The 19,780-nt window shown below is 52.7% G+C and overlaps 1 protein-coding gene across 1 annotated transcript; it reads left to right on the forward strand.

Annotated features, from left to right (window-relative positions):
• Positions 1-49: 49 nt before the first annotated feature.
• LOC112105164 (CMP-N-acetylneuraminate-beta-galactosamide-alpha-2,3-sialyltransferase 4-like) lies at positions 50-14,232 on the forward strand. Its single transcript, XM_024197841.1, has 10 exons — positions 50-149; positions 5,670-5,727; positions 6,138-6,194; positions 7,144-7,271; positions 8,720-8,783; positions 9,662-9,757; positions 10,220-10,412; positions 11,126-11,254; positions 12,623-12,769; positions 14,125-14,232. The coding sequence occupies exons 1-10, from the start codon at positions 50-52 to the stop codon at positions 14,230-14,232; spliced, it is 1,080 nt and encodes a 359-aa protein (XP_024053609.1).
• The last annotated feature ends 5,548 nt before the right edge of the window (positions 14,233-19,780 follow it).

Genomic DNA, 19,780 nt, shown 5'->3' on the forward strand with positions numbered 1-19,780 from the left:
TCACCTCTGTTGGTTTTCTTTGCAGGCCGGGAATTCAGGAGCCGCCGATATGAATCTTGAGGGACTCGTGTGCTCCAGATCGCAGTGCAGATTCGCCTTGGTCTTTCTCAAGAAGCTGTGGAGAGTGCTGATGCTTCTCCTGAGTGTGGGTAAGAGAGCTTGATCTCGTGCCGAGTCCTGCCATCCCGTCCCCAGCCCCACTTGTTATTGGCACATGGTCACCAGGATCAAAGCCCCACCGTGCTGGGCGCTATATAGTGAGAGACAGCCCGTGCCCTGAAGAGCTTGCACTTTAAATAGACAGGACCCAACAACTGAGTGTGGCGAAGGGGGTAGAAGGGACGAGGGCGGTTGGAGCATGGTAATGGTAACAGGAAATGTGGTTACATAGATCCGCTATGTGCAGAGCTAAATAGCTTCAGAAAGTTCGATGTCTGTGAGATTTGTGGAACCACCTCTACTCCTGGTTAAGTAGAACAGGCCTGAGGTTCCTCTGGCTCACACAGGGTTTACGGCAGCGCAATGGGAATGAGTATGCGGAGAATGAGGCCCAAAGATGTCGGACGGGATGGAGAATGGTGCAGTGTGCACCAGCCCTTTGCCATGGTCTGGGCCAAGGGCTGGAGTGGGTTGTAGCCCACGAAAGCTTATGCTCTAATAAATTTGTTAGTCTCTAACGTGCCACAAGTACTCCTGTTCTTTTTGCGGATACAGACTAACACGGCTGCTACTCTGAAACATACCCACACTGGGGACCATTTACTCCCATGAATCCTGTGACTTCAGGGGGACACTTGCATGGGTTAGTTCTCCCGGGGTGAAACCGGTCTCAGCCGTGTGGCCCTAACGTGCTGCTAGTCAAGTTTACGCCTGCATATTTCTCAGCCAGTCGTGCTTTTCCAAACCAAGCACCCCATTTTGCAAAGACTTCCTAGCATTTACTACTGCGAGCAATGACGCTTTCCTCAATGGAACTACTCCCAGTTGTAAGCACTGAACCTGGTAAGGCTGCAGTTCTTGGGCAAGACTGTGTATATACTCGGATCTAGGTTATTTTTAGAAAATTGAGTCACTTGAGCTGTATTTGCCTGTGTGGTGGGGAAGAAAAGCTTCTGAGTTTTTTTTTTTAAATGTGAAAATCTTCTGTATTGTTTCCCACACTTCGCGCAAAACAATCAGGTGGCATTTCACTGTATTCTCCTCTCAACATGTTACCTTTGTGCTGTGAAGGAATGTGGATAATTTCAGTCCAAGTTGTAACTTTTTCAAAATTGTAAGTACCTGAAAACAGCAGCTTAGGCCGTGCAGTAGCATGAGCTCTGTTCAGTAGACCCCTGTACTCATGAGCAGCTTTCTGCAGGGTTAGAGTTAGAATGTGTATGTGTGTGGGTGGAAAGTAGGGTGACCAGACAGCAAGTGTGAAAAATCAGGACGGGGTGGGGGATAGTAGGCGCCTACGTGAGACAAAGCCCCGAATATCGTGACTGTCCATATAAAATCAGGATATCTGGTCACCTTAGTGGATGGGTGGGTGGTCCAGTGAAATCCACCAGGAGGACCAGTGCTTGTGAACCCTTTCCACAAACTAAGGCAATCCTATTTTCACTAGAAAGGCTGGTTGTTTGTCTTGGGAAAATCATTGCAGCTTCCGGGCTAAAAATGAATCCATCAGACCTTCAGTTTAAAGAAGTCCTCCTGGTGCACAGTAGTTTAATGACTGTTGCGTTGTTTGATATGGGGCTTTTTGAGAAAAGTCAAATTAAAATCTTTTGTTTTACAATCAAAATTGTGCTTAACAAATTGTTTTTTTTTTTTAAATATGAAAATCCATATTCCACTTGACTCATTTGGAGATGATTTACAGCCAGCTTTGTAAAGATTCCTGGAGGAATTCTGCTCAGCAGAAGGCTGGCTGGGTTGTCAAAGATCTCGATGTTTTTACACGTAAGATCTGTGAAAGTCATGGGTGAAATCGTGGCCTCACTGAAATCAGTGGCAAAATTCTCATTGACTTCAACGGGACCAAGATTTCATGTGGATTTCGCATGTGGAAGTCATGGTTGTGACACACATGCAGCCTTATAGACAAGTTCTCCCCAAATGGCTTGTGGGTTTTGGTGCCCATCTTTATTTGCACACACCCGCCACTCCAGAGCCTGAGTTTTAGGAGCATTGAGCCCATACTCTGTTCTGGTTTCCCTACTGAGGTAGCTGAGTGCCTCTGTGATGTCCCGCTATCTCCCCAATGGACTTCAGCTGCTCTTCCTGAAATCAGGCCCTGGGTGTCTAAGGATACGTCCAGACTACCCGCCGAATCGGCGGGTAGTAATCGATCTATCGGGGATCGATATATCGCGTCTCATCTAGATGCGATATATCGAACCCCGAACTCGCTCCCCGTCGATTCCGGAACTCCACCAGGGTGGGTGGCGGTAGCGGAGTCAACGGGGGAGCCGCGGCCGTCGATCCCGCGCCGTGAGGACCCGAGGTAAGTTGAAATAAGATATGTCGACTTCAGCTACGCTATTCCCGTAACTGAAGTTGCGTATCTTACATCGACCCCCCCTCCAGTGTAGACCAGCCCTAAAGCTGGGCGCTAAACACTCCAAATTAGCCTGTCAGCCGGGGAACACCTGCGCTGGGCCATTTGCTCCTGCTGAGCTGATGTAACAACAGCCCCCTGGCGACATCCTCCAGAGATGGCCTTAGTGTCTTTGCTACCCACTCTTACAAATGCAACTGACTCTTGGCCACCACGATCGAACAGCAAGGCCCGTGACCATGAAATGTGTTTGCTAGGCCTTTTCCCTGGCATCTCTCCGTGTGCTGCTCAGTTCCCCTAGGCCTGGCTTGATGGGGGCAGGGGTGTTCTGCTGGGGACGACACGTCTCTTGGTAACTTCAGACTCTATGGCAGTGCTGAGCTAACAAGAGAACCAGGGGCTCCAACAGAAGGCGAGAAGCGGCCAGGTCCACTGCAGGTTGATATCCTATTCTGGGTACGCAGCAAACCGCAGGGGAGCCGGCAGAGTCTGTTACAAACACAGAGGCCGGCTGGCTGGGTGCGGCTTTCCCCATTAGATCTCACCTGTTCTGGAGCTACCTCTGGAGGCAGAGGTGGAGTATTGGGGGCTGGCAGGCACCTGGGAGATGCTGCCACTCGGTGTCCTGCTCTCCCACCTTCCTTAGGTCCCTTTGGGAGCACAGTTAATGTTTGCCAGGCCCTAGGGTCAGCTTTTTACAAGGGGGAGCCACGCAGTCCCGTGGACCTGAGCCTGGGCCTTTGGGCTCCTGCGCCACCTGTTTCTCATTGAGTGCTCCTACAGCGAGTCCAAATGAGTTCAGACCCCTGCAGAGACTGCTACGCCTTCAGGGAGCCATGCACCCAGAGCGTGTTCGCAGTGAGGCAGTGCAGCATCGGAATACAGCATCGGCGCACGCTCAGGTCAACAAGCATGGGGAAGCCAAGCCCATGGCAGTGTGGAACAGCTGCTTCTGCCTATACACAATGTTCCGCGCTCTCCTAGAATCCATCTCGGCTCGCTCGCCCTCTCGCTGGCTCAGAGTCTCTGTCTTTACTGCAGCAGCAGCCTTAAAACACCTCGCTCCTTTGTGTCCAGCCGCAGCCATGCTGTGCGCACTCTCGCGGGCTGCCAGGCGTGCAAAGGGAATTTTCGGTGGCTGAAGCTGCCGCTGCCTCTGCAGGACCTTCCACGCATATGGGTGGATTCCAGCCGGACGTATCTGGTTCCAACCTGGACGGGCCTCTTGCCTTTGTGATATCCAGCTATGCCTCGCTCCCCATTTATACTCCATAGGTAAACCGAGTCACACGTATTGTCCGTAAAAATATTACAGGCAATTTCCCCTTCTCCACCCAGGGCTGGAAAGAGGGTGATATAAGGTTGTGTTTGTGTCCCTTGCCTTCCGATGGGGCTGGGAACGGCTGTGTTGAGGGGGCCAGGACAGCTGTGTCTGTCCCCCTTCATTGGATCCCTCTTGTGGCTGCCCTCCTTCACCTCTTCTGCTCCCCCATCCTTCCTACTTAGGGGATGTGCCCCCTCCTTCCCTGCTGATGGATGGGAGACAACGGGGAGGCTTGATTCGCTTTCCCCTCCCCAGCTGGTGTGTGAACAAGTGCTAGTGCTTGCACTGATACCTTTAATGGAGGAGACGAGATGAGATGAGGGGAATTCCCCGCCCCCCAATCCCAGTCCCTACCCCCAACTCTTCAGGGTTGTAACCTCCATGTCTCCTTGTTTCTGGCCATGCTCCAGTGCAGTATCAGATACCCCTCACACCTGAGCCTGAATCCTGCCCTTGGAGGGGGCGGACTGGCTGCTTTCCCCTCTATCGGCAGCTTCGTGCACCTGGAAGCACAGAGAAGGGACAGCTCAGTTATCATTCTGCGTTTGTACAGCACCTAGCGCAGTGGAGTCCCCATCTTGGCTGATTCCTGGGCACTACTGCAATAAACGTACGAAATGCCTGGGTTTTACTGCCCACGTGGAGTGGAGCTCCAAGAAGAAAAGCAACGCAAAGGAGACAAGATGTCTAACGTTCTTTTGGTGTTAATGCCTTTTCTACCCATCTATGTACAGGGGCCAATCCTGTCTGTCTTTCTCCCCCCAAACTCCTACTGATTTCAGTGGTGCACAAGGAATGTAGGTCTGGGCCCGTGGTTTTCCCTGGCAGGGACACTGGCTTGCAAGCAGGTGGAACATTATTATTTATTATTTGCATTACCATAGTAACTAGGGGCCCCAGGGATGGACCAGAGCCCCACTGTGCTAGGCGCTGTACAAAGAAAGAACAAAAAGATGATTTTTTCTCTGTTCTGCGCTCCTCTGTTTTGCACCCACATTTTTGGGGCAGGTTTTGTAGCTGTTTGGGTTCTTTCCAGGTCCTGCTGGTGGATGTGCTGGGGGGGACCAATGACTCCCTGTAATAGAAACATGAGAGGTTGGAAGGAGCCTGCTCTCTGCATCCCCTAATCGGTGCAGATACAAGGCCCTTGAAGAGACAATGAGAGAGAGAGAGCTGGGCTCAGCGTAAATGAACCCTTGCCAACTGTGCCCAGCAGAGGGCGCACTCAGGGTTGCGGATGTATCAGTGCTGCTCTCTGTAGTGCCCCGTGGTTGGAGTGGGGAGGGGGCTGAGAATCGGCACTCCGGGGTTCTGTTCCTGGCCCTGGAATGGAGTCTGTGACTTAAAGCAGGGGGCTGGGAGTCAGGGCTCATGGGTCGTCTCCTTTCTGGTTCTGCTGCTAACTCAGTGAAGGGCTTTGACAAGTCACTTCACCTCGCTGTGCCGCTATGTTGCCATTTTACAGATGGGGGAATAATACCTACCCTGCGGGGCTGCTGCGGGCAGCAATGTTTGCAATGCGCAGCGAGGGCCTGGGGTGGAAATTACTGTAGCAATACGAGGGATTATTAACAGAAAGTCCTGGCTGGTGAGGGACTAGTTCTGATCTAGCCACTCGGGGGCTCCCCTGCTCTGGAACAGTATCGGCAGGTCTTCAGCCATACGTGGTTGAAACTCACACCAGTCCGATGTGCGTTTTGGGGAGCCGGGCAGTAGGTGGGCCCACCTGTGGTGCTGCTGCCAGGCGGAGGTCATTGCTTCCCTGTTTCAACGTGTCCGTCTTGTGTCCGTTTCCTTCGACAGTGCTCAGTGTGCAAGTTGTCCAGTACTGCGGGAGGATGATGCCTGACTTTCCCTTTGAGTAAGTCACCCTGCTTCCCCAGGCGCGATCTGCGTGGCTTTAGGCTCCTAGAGGGAGCTCAGTAGCCAGAAACACACCTCACCTGTATAGCGAGCGGTGGGGCGTGGGGAACCCTAGGGAGTTTGGGAGAGCCGTGCTCCACCTGGCGAGGAGATGGTCTGAACTGTGTGGCAGGAGGAATGGGGTGGAAGGAGAGGAAAGGAAGAGAAAAGTAGCAGGGGAAAAAAATCATGGAAGGATTCGATTCTAAACCTAAAAGCGTCCCATAGTTTGGGATCCCTGGCAGGTCGTGGAGAGGGAGCCAGTGGGGTGTGCTAATGGACAGTTCTGGAGCAGACTCATGATGGACAAGAGAGGGGGTGGAGGCAGTAGGAAGGACTGTGACTAAATGAGGCGTGTCTCTTTCACAGGAAGGACATCAACATTTGCAGGAAGCGCTTTGCATGGAGAAAGCCCATTCTTGGCAGGTTTGTTAGTTGCTTTTGATTTGTGCTGGGGATGTTGGCGAGGGAGGGTTTGACGCTCTGATCAGTGTATGTGGAAGGGCAGGGCAGGCAGTGTGTGGGGAATCCAGCAGACAGGAAGGGAGATGTGGCTTAGTCCACGGCGAGTGCTGGTACCGCTGTGAACAAACAGAGGTGAGACACACTGAGGAACCACGAGAGGAAAAGCAGACCTCACCTCCGCCCCAGGGCAGAGAAATTGAAAGATGACTCAGCATTTCCAAGACGTAGGCAGGCCAAGGCAAGGGGAGTAAATTGGGGAAGTGGAGTGCGGGAGCTCAGAGAGGATTTCGCCATCGCAGGCGTGGGGCGGAACCAACCAGGGCTAACAGGGAGGGACGTGGTTCCTTTTCTAGAAGCGCTTGGGGTGAGCACAGAAGCATCCGAGTGCCCTAGGTCAGTGGCTCTCCGCCTTTCCAGACTCCTGTCCCCCTTGCAGGAGTCTGATTTGTCTTGCGTACCCCCAAGGTTCACCTCATTTAAAAACGACTTGCTCACAAAACCAGACATCACAATACAAAAGTGTCACAGCGCACTGTTCCTGAAGAGTTGCTGACTTTCTGATGTTTACCATATAATTATGAAATAAATCAACTGGAATATAAATATTGCACTTGCATCTCAGTGTACAGTATACAGAGCCGTATAAACAAGTCAGTGTCTGTATGAAATTTTACTTTGTCCTGACTTCACTAGAGCTTTTTATGAAGCCTGTTGTAAAACGAGGCGCATACCTAGAAGAGCTGATATACCCCCCGGAAGACCTCTGTGTACCCCCAGGGGTCCGCCTACCCCTGGTTGAGAACCACTGCCCTATGTGAGCCTGGCTGCTCAGCCCATGTGTAGAGGCTGTGCCTGGCGTTTCCTCCCTGGACCCTGCTGCGGTGCTAACACCTTGGCTCTCTCTTGCTAGGTTCGAGCCTGACTGGAAACCTTTCCTGACCAGCCAGGAGTTATTCTGGCAGGATGACACCCCTGCCAGGAGACAACTAAACGACCTTCTCCACTTCCACGGGCTTCCCTTCGGACTGAATAGTTCGGGTATCGTTCTCCCCCTCCCCAAGCACGCCCTTTGCTCACGGTTACCTCGCGGGGCTGTGGGGGCCCACGGGGCATCAGAAAAGCCTCTCCATTACGCAGCCACGCGGAGAGGTGGAAGGCGGGGGTGGGGCTAGGATAGAAATATGCCAGGGCTGCTCGGAGCCGAAGCGCAGGATTTCCTGGGTAGGTGGTCAGGCTGGAGGAGTGGATACAGCCCTTGGAGGATGAGCGCGGGGAACGGCAGAGAGGAAGGAAGGAGGAAACTCTTTAATTCCATTCTCCGTCCGGGGCCAGTAGGTCCATGAATAGAATTGATGAGGGCTGGACTGTTAAAGCTTCCATTGCAGTCAATGGGCTGGTATCGGGGCCCTTCGTTCTGAACTGTCCCAGCGTGTGCCCTGATTATTTGTGTGCTGGGACACTTGATGGAAAACCTAGGCAAAATATGATCCCTGCCCCAAAGAGTTTGCCAACTACCTGGTGCAGTGACATGGTGAGTGAAAGCCGCAGGCAGCAGCGGGGAATAGGGAGAAGGGAGGGCAAAAGTTACAGCGATACAGTTTCTTTGGGGCAAGGGGCTGCATGTTTGGCCGGGCAATGTGTTGTCTATCTCTGTCCCACTGTATAATGAATAGAGAAGTCTGACACCCATCTGTCCCAGGCCTTGTCTGTACAGAGACTCAGGGCATGACAAGCTGGGGTGTAAATCTACAGTGGCTGTATGGACCCTCCTGCCGCGCATTCGAATTCCCTGGGGCGCTCGGGGTCCTGCAGTTTGGAACAGCAGCAGATCAGAGCGCAATGCAGAAATTCTAGTGCATGGCAGCAGGGTCCACGCGGCCACGTAGCGCATGGCAGGCTACTGCGCTGTAGAGTTACACCCCAGTGTGCCGCGCACTGAGTCTCTGTGTAGACATACACAGGAGGCAGAGAATATTCAGCAAACGGGAGGAGGAGTGGATGAAACCAGGGGGTCGTGTCTTCGGGAGGGGATCACTTGGCCCAGGCAGATGTTAAAGAACATAAGAATGGCCCTACTGGGTCAGACCAAAGGTCCATCTAGCCCAGTATCCTGACTTCCGACAGTGGCCAATGCCAGGTGCCCCAGAGGGAATGAACAGAACAGGGAATCATCAAGTGATCCAACCCCTGTCGCCCATTCCCAGCTTCTGCTAAAGAGAGGCTAGGGACACCATCCCTGCCCATCATGGCTAATAGCCATTGATGGACCTATCCTCCATGAATGTATCTAGTTCTTTTTTGAACCCTGTTATAGTCTTGGCCTTCACAACATCCTCTGGCAAGGAGTTCCACAAGTTGACTGTGCGTTGTGTGAAGAAATACTTCCTTTTGTTTGTTTTAAACCTGCTGCCTGTTCATTTCATTTGGTGACCCCTAGTTCTTGTGTTCTTGTCTCATTGTTTAACCTCTTTCTCCTTTCCGTCCAGTTCTCCATGCGTTCCACACGTTACAGCTCCTCCCGCAGCAGGGGATGCCAAAGTCCATTGAGCGGTAGGGGAGCTGGGCTGGTGGCTGTGTGCTGGGGGGACAATGGTGGGTGTTAGTGGTGGGGAAACCTCAAAAAAGGGGTTAGCAGCTTGGTTTGGAACCTGTGTATCTGAGGCTCGTTAAAGTTCTCCCATTCTTACCTCCCCTCCGATCCATCCCCTCTGCTGACACCCTGCTCCCTCTCCTACCCTCCCTGCAGGCCCCTCTAACTTGCCCTTCTGGGCCGCCTTGGCTCCCAGGGCCTCAGAAAGGTCACTAGCTGCCGCCCTGTAATTTCTATTACACCCTGCTCTCTCTCCCCTCCCCCATCACCATCTACCTCCTCCCAGGGCGGGGCAGCTCAGGGCACACTGAGGTACGTGTAGATGTCTGCGGTGCTAGTCCACTACTGGCTGTGAAGCATGGTCCGTCTGCGGGGCAGCTGTTAGCCACTGGAGCGCTTCCCTCTCCCACCAGTGTCTTGTGGCCCTTTCGGTACAGACTGTCTTGCCATTGCTGCCGGGCCCCTCCGCCAGCTTAGCCGAGGCCACACACAGGTTTCTTAGCATGCTGGGGAGACTCCAGGCCTTGTTCCTCTCACTGGGGCATGGCCCACATCCAGCCGAGCGGAGTGCGGCATCCCTGTGTTGCAGGGCTAACCAGCTAATAGAGGGGCTCTGGGGGTTGGAGTGGCAGCGCTCTGTACCATGCCAACCCCGCTCCTGGTATCTGAGCACAGCAGGAGCAGCCGAACTCTCCTGGTGCCGGGCTGAGTTCCAGGTTTCCTCTGCCCTGCAGTCGCGTGGGGAGACCCATCAGTAGGCCAGACAAGCCCTGGGGGCTATTGCTCTAGAGGGGGAGGAACAGGTCCTCACATTCATTCCATTGGCTCCTCTGTCCAGTCTTCGGTGCCGAAGGTGCGTCGTGGTCGGCAACAGTAACTCCATTCGTGGCCGAGGCCTCGGGGCAGTGATTGACTCGCACAACATCGTCATCAGGTACCGGATGCTCCCTGGGACCAACACGCAGAGGGGAACCGATGGCTTGATGTACACGTGCTTAACTCTTTTTGTATGGGGAGTATAACCACCTTGACCCCTGCGTTCAGGGAGCCTCATGACCTTGGCCAAACACACAAGCAGATGCCATGGTTGTCAGAGTTCTGTCTCCACAATCGCAGGCCTTTTCTGTAGCGACACTACAATAAAAATCCCGTTAGGACTGCAATGTTTAGCCCCACAGCCCGAGTCCCGCAAGCCTGAGTCAGCTGACCTAGCACACTGGAGCCATGATATCAATTGAGGCTGCGAGGTGCTGAAAATAACGAAGTAGTAAAGTAAAATAAACCCCCACATGTGAACAAGTCTGGCCCTGGGTTCCATCCGGCAGTGGCACACGACCTGTTCCGTGACAACCTCCATCTCTGGCCTGCTCTCAGCGTGCTGCCTTTCCCCCCTCAGGTTAAACAATGCTCCAGTGAAAGAGCACGAGGAAGATGTGGGTGAGAAAACCAGCATCCGGCTCTTCTTCCCCGAGTCTGCGCTGCCCAACCCTCTGGATAACAACGACAATGAAACGCTGATGGTGCTCATTGCGTTCAAGGGCCTGGATTTTACCTGGGTGAAGGAGATGCTGCTGCAGACAAGGAATAAGGTGAGGCATCTCAAAGGGCTATCGGGAGGTGCTCGGCCAGGTGGCATGAGATAAGGGGGAGTGAAGAGGTTTCAGGGCTCTGTTGTGCTCTTCCATATCACGGGGTGCACATAAGCAACCTGCCACGAGCAGTGGGGTGACCCCAAGCTTCTGGTCCAATCTGGCTCTCAACTCATCCGTCATTAAATGGGAAGACTGTCTACATGGGACCTAATCCTAGAAGGCTGATGGCATTGGGAGCAGGAGAAGGGACCAGACTTTGCCATCTTTACTCAGCCGAGAGTCCGGTTGATTCTAATCCTGTAGCAAAGTGTTACTCAGTGTGAACATGGGGTGCAGAGTCTGGACAGCACCAGGGTAGATTCAGGCTGGGATTTCGACAGTCAGGCGCCCAATTCCCATTGAAATTCAGTGGCAATTGGATGCCTCGCTCTCATTTGCACCTTTGGAAATCTTCCCCCTAGTTACTAACCACTTGCCCGTTACCTGTTGGTACTGGCCTGTCTTGTCAGGTTACTTATGCCTGCTACCTCTATGTGATCTCTGTGCTAATTCCGGTAGCCCTTGTTATGTGTTCATTTATTATTTGTACTAACCACCTGCCCGCCTATGCTCTGCTGCTTCCTAATGAGTCAACAGGCTGGGATATTGCAGCTGGAGCCAAATCTCTCTCTCTCTCTCTCTCTCTCTCTCTCTCTCTCTCTCCCCTACAGACCGTAGAGGGGTTTTGGCGCAGGCCGCCCAGTGAATGGAAGTGGAATCCCTCTCACCTGCGGATTCTGCACCCTTACGTCACCTACGAAGCAACATACAAATTGCTTCAGCTGAAGAAGACGGGCGGGGTATGGCCCTGACTGCCTGGCAGGGAGAAAGCTCCAGCGTGCTACTTGCCCCCTTTAACTCTGTGCCTTCCTGCTTCACCGCAATACAATGCTGCCCAAAGCAGAGTCGCAGAAGGAGATGGAGGGGGATTTCTGTTGCCATGGCCGGCCTCGCTCTAAATGGGCGATGGGGGTTTCTACCCCATCCACTGGGTCTGTGTCCAGATATTACTGACATTCAGCCTGAATTTCCCTTTCTTATTTTCATCCCACCATTCCTTGCCAGGCCAGGCTGAACAGTGTCTCCCCAGCTTAGTCAATGCTTAGCCAAGCTGTGTGTATTCAGTTCTCTTTCCCCATCAGATGGGCCCTCTGCAAGGAGAGAGGAATTTAGGTTTGCATCCCTTAAAGCAGTGAGGTATGCAGGAGAGCTCAAGTCTAATCCTGGCTCTGATGCCAACTCCTTCTGTAGCATTAGTTTCCCCACTCATTGGGGCACTGAGGATTATGCAGTTAATAAGTATAATCATTCTTTGTCTTTTGTCCTGATCCTCAAAGCGCTTTGCAGCCATTAATTAATTCAGCCACCACTGTGAATTAGGGAAGCATTGTAATCGCCATTTTCGGAGGGGGAAGAGTGTCTAAATGACTTGCCCAAGGTCAGGCAGTGATTCCTAGCCAGGGTTGGGATTGGGACTGGGACCCAAGTCTCCAGATCCCCAAACCCGGGTGCTACAACGTATCCTCGCTGCAAGTGCTACTGTCCATGCGGAAAGTGCTACGTGGGTACTTAGAGACCGGATGGTACGTTTTCTCCTGAGCTGAGCGTTGTGGCTGTTCTGCTTGGTCTCATTTATTTTTTTAAGGGCAGGTGTTTGTTTGTGAAGGCCAATGTTACCTTCAAATGACTGGCTGGATTTTTGTAACTTTTAGGTTGGAATTTAATGCACAGGCTCGAATTTAATACAACACTAACACGCCAACCAGAGAGAGTACGTACCCAGACTAGGCATACCCAGAAGTCCGACAGGGACCAATTACATGCATGCTCAGTGGCATGTACAGACCTGCAGTGCCTGCTGGATTCCTTCCAAAAGCTCACAGTTCTCCACTGTGGTTAACATTTGACTTTTCCAAAGGCCCCGGTCTCACTACAGGCCGCCCTGTTCTGCACAGCATCACTTTAAAAAGATGCACTTTGTGGTTTTGTCAGAGAAACGGCAAGGCCTGTAAACTGCCCTTCGGTCTGTCTTGGTATTTTTCTGCTAAGTTGGGGGTGGCGGGGGCAGTTGGTCCCAACTGCAGCCAGGTTGCTTGGGGCTGCTGTGGTAAAAGTTGAGATCAAAATGCATAATGTAATTTGAAAATGTGTCATATCCTTTTATCCAGAAATATTCCACCACCGGAATCATCGCTTTGAACTTAGCTCTCCATATCTGCCACGAGGTTAACATCATAGGATTTGGGTACCCTGACAAGGATGACAATACCACGCCAGTACACTACTATGACCCGGCGCATCTGAACGAGAGCCTGGTACGATTATCCTCAGTATGTTAACCTGTTCCTGGTGAGGACACCCGCTGGGAGAGGCTGGGTCTGGACTAGCTGGTAGCTCCCCCACGCTCAGTGCCCCTTCATCATTCCCCACAGCGACTCCTCTTGGGAGAGGCTGGGTCTGAAGTAGCTGCTGGGAGCTCTTCGAGAGGGCTTCAGGCACAGACTCTGTATACTCCAGTGCAGCATATGGAATGGCAATATGGGCCCAATCCAGTGCCCATTGAAATCAACAGGACTCTTGCTACTGGTCTCCCCTCCTGTTGCCTTCACTGTCTCATTTGTCTGCTTCTCCCTAGTGCCCATCTTCATGCTCATGTACCGGGGCCTGCAAAGCCACCTTCCCGACCTCATGCAAATCCCCGCTTAAGTCTCACTTTTTCCATGCCACCTGCAAGAAATTAGCCAGATGAGCCATTCATTTGTTTAAAATACAGAAACCCAATCACCCTTACCCTGCCGTGCTGCATAATTGCCTTACCGTAGTGCTGTTAACCCTTGCCATTCCTGACTCTTTCCCTTCTCTCCTGCCTTTTTACCCCCTTTTATTAAAGTTATATCATTAATAGCAGTGGCACCTAGAGTAGTGGTTCTCAAAGCTGGTCCGTCGCTTGTTCAGGGAAAGCCCCTGGTGGGCCGGGCCGGTTTGTTTACCTGCCGTGTCCGCAGGTTCGGCTGATCGCGGCTCCCACTGGCTGCGGTTCGCCGCTCCAGGCCAATGGGGGCTGCGGGAAGTGGCGCGGGCCGAGGGATGTGCTGGCCGCCCTTCCTGCAGCCGCCATTGGGCTGGAGCGGCGAACCGCGGCCAGTTTGAGCCGCGATCGGCCTAACCTACGGACGTGGCAGGTAAACAAACCATCCTGGCCCGCTAGGGGCTTTCCCCGAACAAGCGGCGGACCGGCTTTGAGAACCACTGACCTAGAGCCTGCAACTGAGAAGGGGCCCGTCTTCTGTGGGCGCTGTACACACACTGCAAGAGACAGTCCCTGCCCCAAAGAGCTTACGGACAGGATGGAGAGACTAAAACCAGAGAGACGAAGTGACTTGCCCAAGGCTATGCAGTGAGTCACTGGCAGTACTGGGAATAGAGCCCAGATCACCTAGTTCCCAGTCCAGTGCTTGAAGCATGGCACCATACTGATGTTAGCTTGTAAATTTCATGGGGTAGGGATCTTTGGTCAGATCCCCAGTTGTCTCAATTGGAGTCGCTCCATTGAGACGGATTTACACCAGCTGTGGGTCCGTCCTGCTTTCTGTCTGTGCTGGGCGATGCTTAGCACACAATTCTGGGCGCTGTAAGAAATGATCCGTACCAACAGCACTTCTCTCTGCAGTTTGTGACGCACAACATCAGCGCGGAGCGGGCGTGGCTGCTGAAAATGATGGAGCGGGGGATGATTTCCGACTTGATGCGCCCTTCCTCCTGGTCCTGGGGCCCCTGAGTGGGGGCGACGCTGCACGATGTTCCAGGAGCCGTTGCTCCATGCACCAGTGTTGGGCCACCGTTGGCGTTTATTCTTTGTTGTTGTTCTGAACTGTATCGGACAGGGCAGGCATTATCCTGTTCTGTACCTGGTGGGCAATAAGCCATGATCCTTCGGTGTTTGACTGCAGGGCCTTTGCCCTGATGGCCTGCGACGTTCGCCTCTAATCACTGATCCATGGCTTCCTTGGTGGAGGAGGAAGAATGTCATATGGTGCTTCCTGCACCTTTTGGAAACAGCCCTCCCTGCTTTGCCTGCTAGTCACTTGTATTAACCCTTGAGTTGAGAGGTTAAGGCCCCCCAATGGAGCACTGAGGGGTGATCTTAAACCAGGTCCCTTACAGTTCTCAGCCCCTTTCTCCGGAGCCTCAAGTGAGAAGGAGCTGGTCCCGCTGGCTTGGAACTCTGCTGACTCCCCCGAGGATCCGGCGTCTCGGGTGATCTTTGAAACGTTGGGGAAAGTTATTGGCAGCGGGACCATGCTGATGAGTTTTTCTGTTTGGAAATAAAGACAGAACTGGTTCTAAGCGGGCCTGGGAGTGTCTCTGATCGGCACCAGGGCTGTAGGGAGGGGTTGTCTGGAGGGGACTAACGTGGATGACTGTGCGCAGTGTCGCTACAAACTCTTCGCTGCTCCTGGAGCTACAGTTACTGCCCCCCTTCTCTGCACACTCTGGATGGCTTTGCTTGCCCCTCCCAACCTGCCATGACTGCATAGCCACCCCCCGTCCCATTGCTCACCCTGCGGAGCTGGGAAGCTGGGGGCCCGGTATCATTTTTTGCCAGAATTCCTCCTTGCTTCAAATCTCACCTGTAAAACTCCTGTGGAGTGTTAGCCCACGACTGGCTCGGACACCAAAGTCCCACCTACTGGCTCTCACCCCCCCACTTACTGCTTCCTTCCACCCTCCCCTCCAGGCCTCCACCACCACCCCACACTTTTCTCTGCCTCCTTCCAGTGCTCCCTCAGTGCCACGTTCACCTTTCCCCATGCCCAGTACAGCTTCCACACCCTGCTCGCTCACCTTTCTCCAGCCCCCCGTCCCGGCCTCACTAGAAGGCCTTGCCTATGTGGGGAAGGTTTCTTGGTGTAACCTGTCCTAAGGGGTGAGTTTAAACTGATACAGTGATCCCAGTATCCGCCGGCGTGGACACTTTGATTTGGGTACAGCTATATAACCGGTAGACGAAGCCTTAGCCTCCTCCGTCCCCTCCCTGCAGCTCGTGTGCAGCGCGCTCTGTGCGGCTAGCTACGCTCCTTTTCGCCTTGGTAACTTCCTTGGCTTTGACCCTGCTCCATCTCCCCCCTGGCGTGTCTCTGCATCTCACTTTGTGCAGCGTTAACTTTCTTCCTTTCGGTTCTACTCCCCGGCAAGCCAAGCCAACCCCGTATACATTGAACTGAAATGTGTCACCCCGGTGAGTCGGGACGATTCAACACGAAACCAAAAGGGGGGAAGGTGCCCTGTGTCGGGGGTGAGGGGGAAGAGCCTGAGAGGTTGACTGCTAAGCTGGGTTTGGGGAAGAAGTCGCTGGTAGGCAGATGGAACAGGCCAAGAATTGCTAAGTGGAGGATTCGGACTCCTCCAATGCACGCTGGCGGAGCTGAGTCAAGCTGCCAGCGCCGGAGCAGGGGAGGTCAGCAAATGACGGGATGTGTTTTATTTTGATCGGTTTAAGCAGTGGCTCCAGGTCTGGCTCGCTGCGAGGGCCCCACAGAAACAAAGGCAAGGGTGCAGAACAAGAGTTCATCTCGCCTTTATTCGAGATGCGATCTCAGTGCATCCTCTTCCCTGGGCAACAACTCATCCCACTGTGCTCCTTTGCTCCCCCTCTACCCAATGAAGCCCGCAGCGGCTCTGTCCACAGGCCACTCCCCCGTGGCTTATAACTCTGCTTGTACGTGGTTTATTGCACAGTGGAGACGGGGTAAACGACAGAAGGGCTTTATTTGAATAAGCAGCACTAGGGAGGTAACCTCCCTATGAAACGTAGCCAGGGATGAGCGAGGATTTCCTGCCATAGCTGGGCAGTTCCCACTGTCAGGGAGAGGGTAGAATCCAGGAAAACGTGTGATTGTCATTGTTGGAGGCCAAGAATAGGGCAAATACATCCGACGTGGGAAGATTCTCCTCTAACTTAGTGCTACAGCATTTGTATCAGAAGGTCACAGGTCAAATCCCTTGTAATATTCCTCGCTAGAGGCCAGATTCAAAGCCCACGGAAGTCAATGAGAATATTTCCACTGACTTCCATGGGCTCTGGATCAGACCCTAGGGAAGAAATTCACCCCTGAAACATGGTCACCAGCAGCAGAGGCATAGAGAAGGCGTGAGCAGCCTCCCCTCTCCCTGCGCTAGCCCGAGTGCCGGTGTAGGGCTGAATATATAATATAATAATAATAATAATGAATCTGGCCCATGAGCTCTGGAGGAAGTCTCCTCTGTGCAGCTGAACCTGTTTATCTTCCTCCCCTTCCCCGCTCGCCCAAAGACTGCCAAGCAGGGCATAGCGATGGCCCTGCCAAAGACCAAGAAGATGGGAGCCGAGCTCACCTTTGCCTGCCGGATGCCCACAGTGGTTTTCTCCCCTGTTGCTTTCCTGCCCGCGGTGATTTCCCCGGAGAACGGAGTGTCGCACTTAGGTATTTGTAATTCACTCTGCCTGGGCAGACTTCTTTCTCCATCTCCGCATCCTCTGTAGAGCCGCCCACCTCCACAACTGAGCACTGCAGAAACAGACACAGCATGGTCTGCTGCTCTGGGGCTTTGCTGGGACACCCAGCCCCCCAACACTGCCATAATAGACCAGAACCATACAGGGGAGACCCCTCTTCCCCCCCAGGCCACTGTGACCCAGGTGGTGCCTTCCCTCCCACTCGGCCCTCGCCGTGGGGAAGAACTGCAGCGAGCGGTCAGGCAGACGTTCCAGCCGGTCGAAGCAGCCAAGGCAGAGACCTTTGGCCATTCAGACCACGTTCTCGAGTTTGAACGGAACTTGCTCTGGTCTGTGCTGACTGGCTCTTTGCTCCAACCCTCTCCCTCCTGCACCATCCGTTCCCCTCAGCTTCATTCCACACCTGCCCCTCTTTCTCCCTTCTCCTCTCGTTCCCCTTCCCCGCCACATCCCTTTGCTCTTCTGATCCCCTTCCAGTTCAAACCACACACACACAAATCAAAGCCATGTCCTTGTTCCCTCTGCTTGTGTGTTAGCCCCCTTCCTCCATCTTGTGTGTACCCTGGCTATTTAGATTGTAAGCTCTTTAGGGCTGGCCCGGTCTGCTACATGGCACAACGCCTAACACAGCAGGGTCCCGTGCTCGGTTGGTCCTTAGGCATAAACATGATTAATAATAATAAGGACCTGTGCGTGAGCCATCCCCTGGCATTCAGGGATAATGCAATTAAAGAGCAGTGTGATGGCTCAGTTTGAAGGAACACCCTGAAACACACGACTAAATGATCTCAAAGGGACGTGTTGCTGCATCACTTCTGTCACAAGGAGAGCTGCCTCATTTGGCCTCCAGGTGGCAGGATTGTTCATTCTCTTCTCAGACCCTAAGGACAGGTGAGGTGATAAGTGTTCTCAAGGAGGAAAAGGCCTTACCAATGCAGCCACTGATAGACAATGCAGGATCTGGAAGAGTGTGGGCTAGTGGTTAGCACACACAATGCTCAGCGAGGGCTCCTGGGTTCTGTTCCTAGCTCTGCCACTGATGTTCTGAGTAAGTCGCATAACCGCTGAGCCTTGATCATAGAATATCAGAGTTGGAAGAGACCTCAGGAGGTCACCTAGTCCAACCCCCTGCTCAAAGCAGGACCAATCCCCAGACAGATTTTTGCCCCAGATCCCTAAATGGCCCCCTCAAGGATAGAACTCACAATCCTGGGTTTAGCAGGCCAATGCTCAAACCACTGAACTATCCCTCCCACTCTTTGATCTAGACTACAAAGTTTTGCCAGCATAGCTGTGTCAGCCAAGAGTTTGGGGGAAAAATCGCACATACCCAACTGTGATAGCTATACCGGCAAACGTCCTGGTGACAATGGAATGAGACGTCCTGCCGGCATCATTTATGCCATTCGGGGGAGTAGTTTAACTATGCTGGCAAAAAAATTCCTTTTGCTGGGATAAGCTGTGTCTCGGACAGTCTATCCATGCCAGTACAGCAGTTGTATAGCATTTGGAGTGTAGACAAGCCCTCAGCAAAAGTGGGGATAATGACACTTCCCTGTTTCACAGGGGGCTTGTGACCATTTTGACTCATCTACATGGGGGCCTCCAGGAAATTAACCTAAACTGTGAATTTGAAGTGGATTAGTTAAACCACATTAAACCCCTGTGTGAACAACCTCATTCAGAATTAATGTGGCCTTAATTTGTTTTAGTTAAATTTTTTAATGGGGTTTAATGCCGTTTAACTAATTCACTTCAAATTCACACCTTTAGTTAATTCGGATTAATGTTTCTGGATGTCCCTGGGTAGAAAAACCTTTAGTTAATATTTGCAAAGTGCTTTGAAATCTGTCGGTGAAGTCCTCGGACAGGGTATATGTATATCAGGATAGGAGGAAATGGTCTGAACCCAGCACTGCCAGGCCTGACTTTCGACTCTTCCCAAGAACCAGCATCCGAGAAGGCAGTGTCTTAATGCTGGCATGGCCAGAGCTGCTCTATCCTGGTACAAATCACGTCTGTAGGGCTGTCCAAGATTGGGGGAATGGAAGAAGGAGGAAGGACATCTAACATCCTGGGGGCAGAAAGCATGAGATGAAGAGCCCTCAACTTGGCCAACAGCTGTAGATCCATCTGAACAAGCAGCAGTGTTTAACAAAGGATGAGCCCAATGCTTTGTGCCCTAAGCACCATCCCAGCCAGGTGAAAGCTCCCATGTGCAAATCCACACGAGCAGTCCCCTTATGACTGGGTCACTTCCCAGCCCCACCCAGCGTGTTTTGCTCCCTGTACATGCCTGGCACCCTCATACTCATTTCTGGCATTTCTGCTCTGCTTGAGTTGGGAGCATTGTGTATGGCCGGTATAACCTCCCCCACTCCTCTAGTCTGTATGGTATGACGGGCAGGCAGAGGTTGTGAGGGTAAACCCAGTGCCAACACCAGATGCACCTAGTGCATTCAGATGTATTAGTGTGTGGGATGGATGCCTTTTCTCTCCCAGGAAAGATGAGTTCCAAAGGGGTGGGGTTCCCTTTTTACTCCATGTTAAGCTGAGGCATCAAATGATTGCTCTGACGGGACCCAAGCGCCTCTGGGCTTCTTGCCCACGAGGTCATGCTTTCCTGTAACTTCCTCTTCTTTACAAGCAACTGAACGGAAGAGTGTTGTTCTCAGAGCACGTCTCAGAGCCGACTTGTTTTCAGTTTCACTTCCCCCTCCTCCCTTTGCCGTTGGAAACAGGTTCTGGGCACTGGTGGTGCGGTGAGAGTCCTGCTAGAGTCTTTTATTTTCACTTACGGTTCTTTCCACCGCATGGTCGCCTCCTGAAG

This window comes from Terrapene carolina, unplaced genomic scaffold (genome assembly GCF_002925995.2).
Source record: "Terrapene carolina triunguis isolate 2854851 unplaced genomic scaffold, T_m_triunguis-2.0 Scaffold238, whole genome shotgun sequence".
Classification (NCBI taxonomy): domain Eukaryota; kingdom Metazoa; phylum Chordata; order Testudines; family Emydidae; genus Terrapene; species Terrapene triunguis.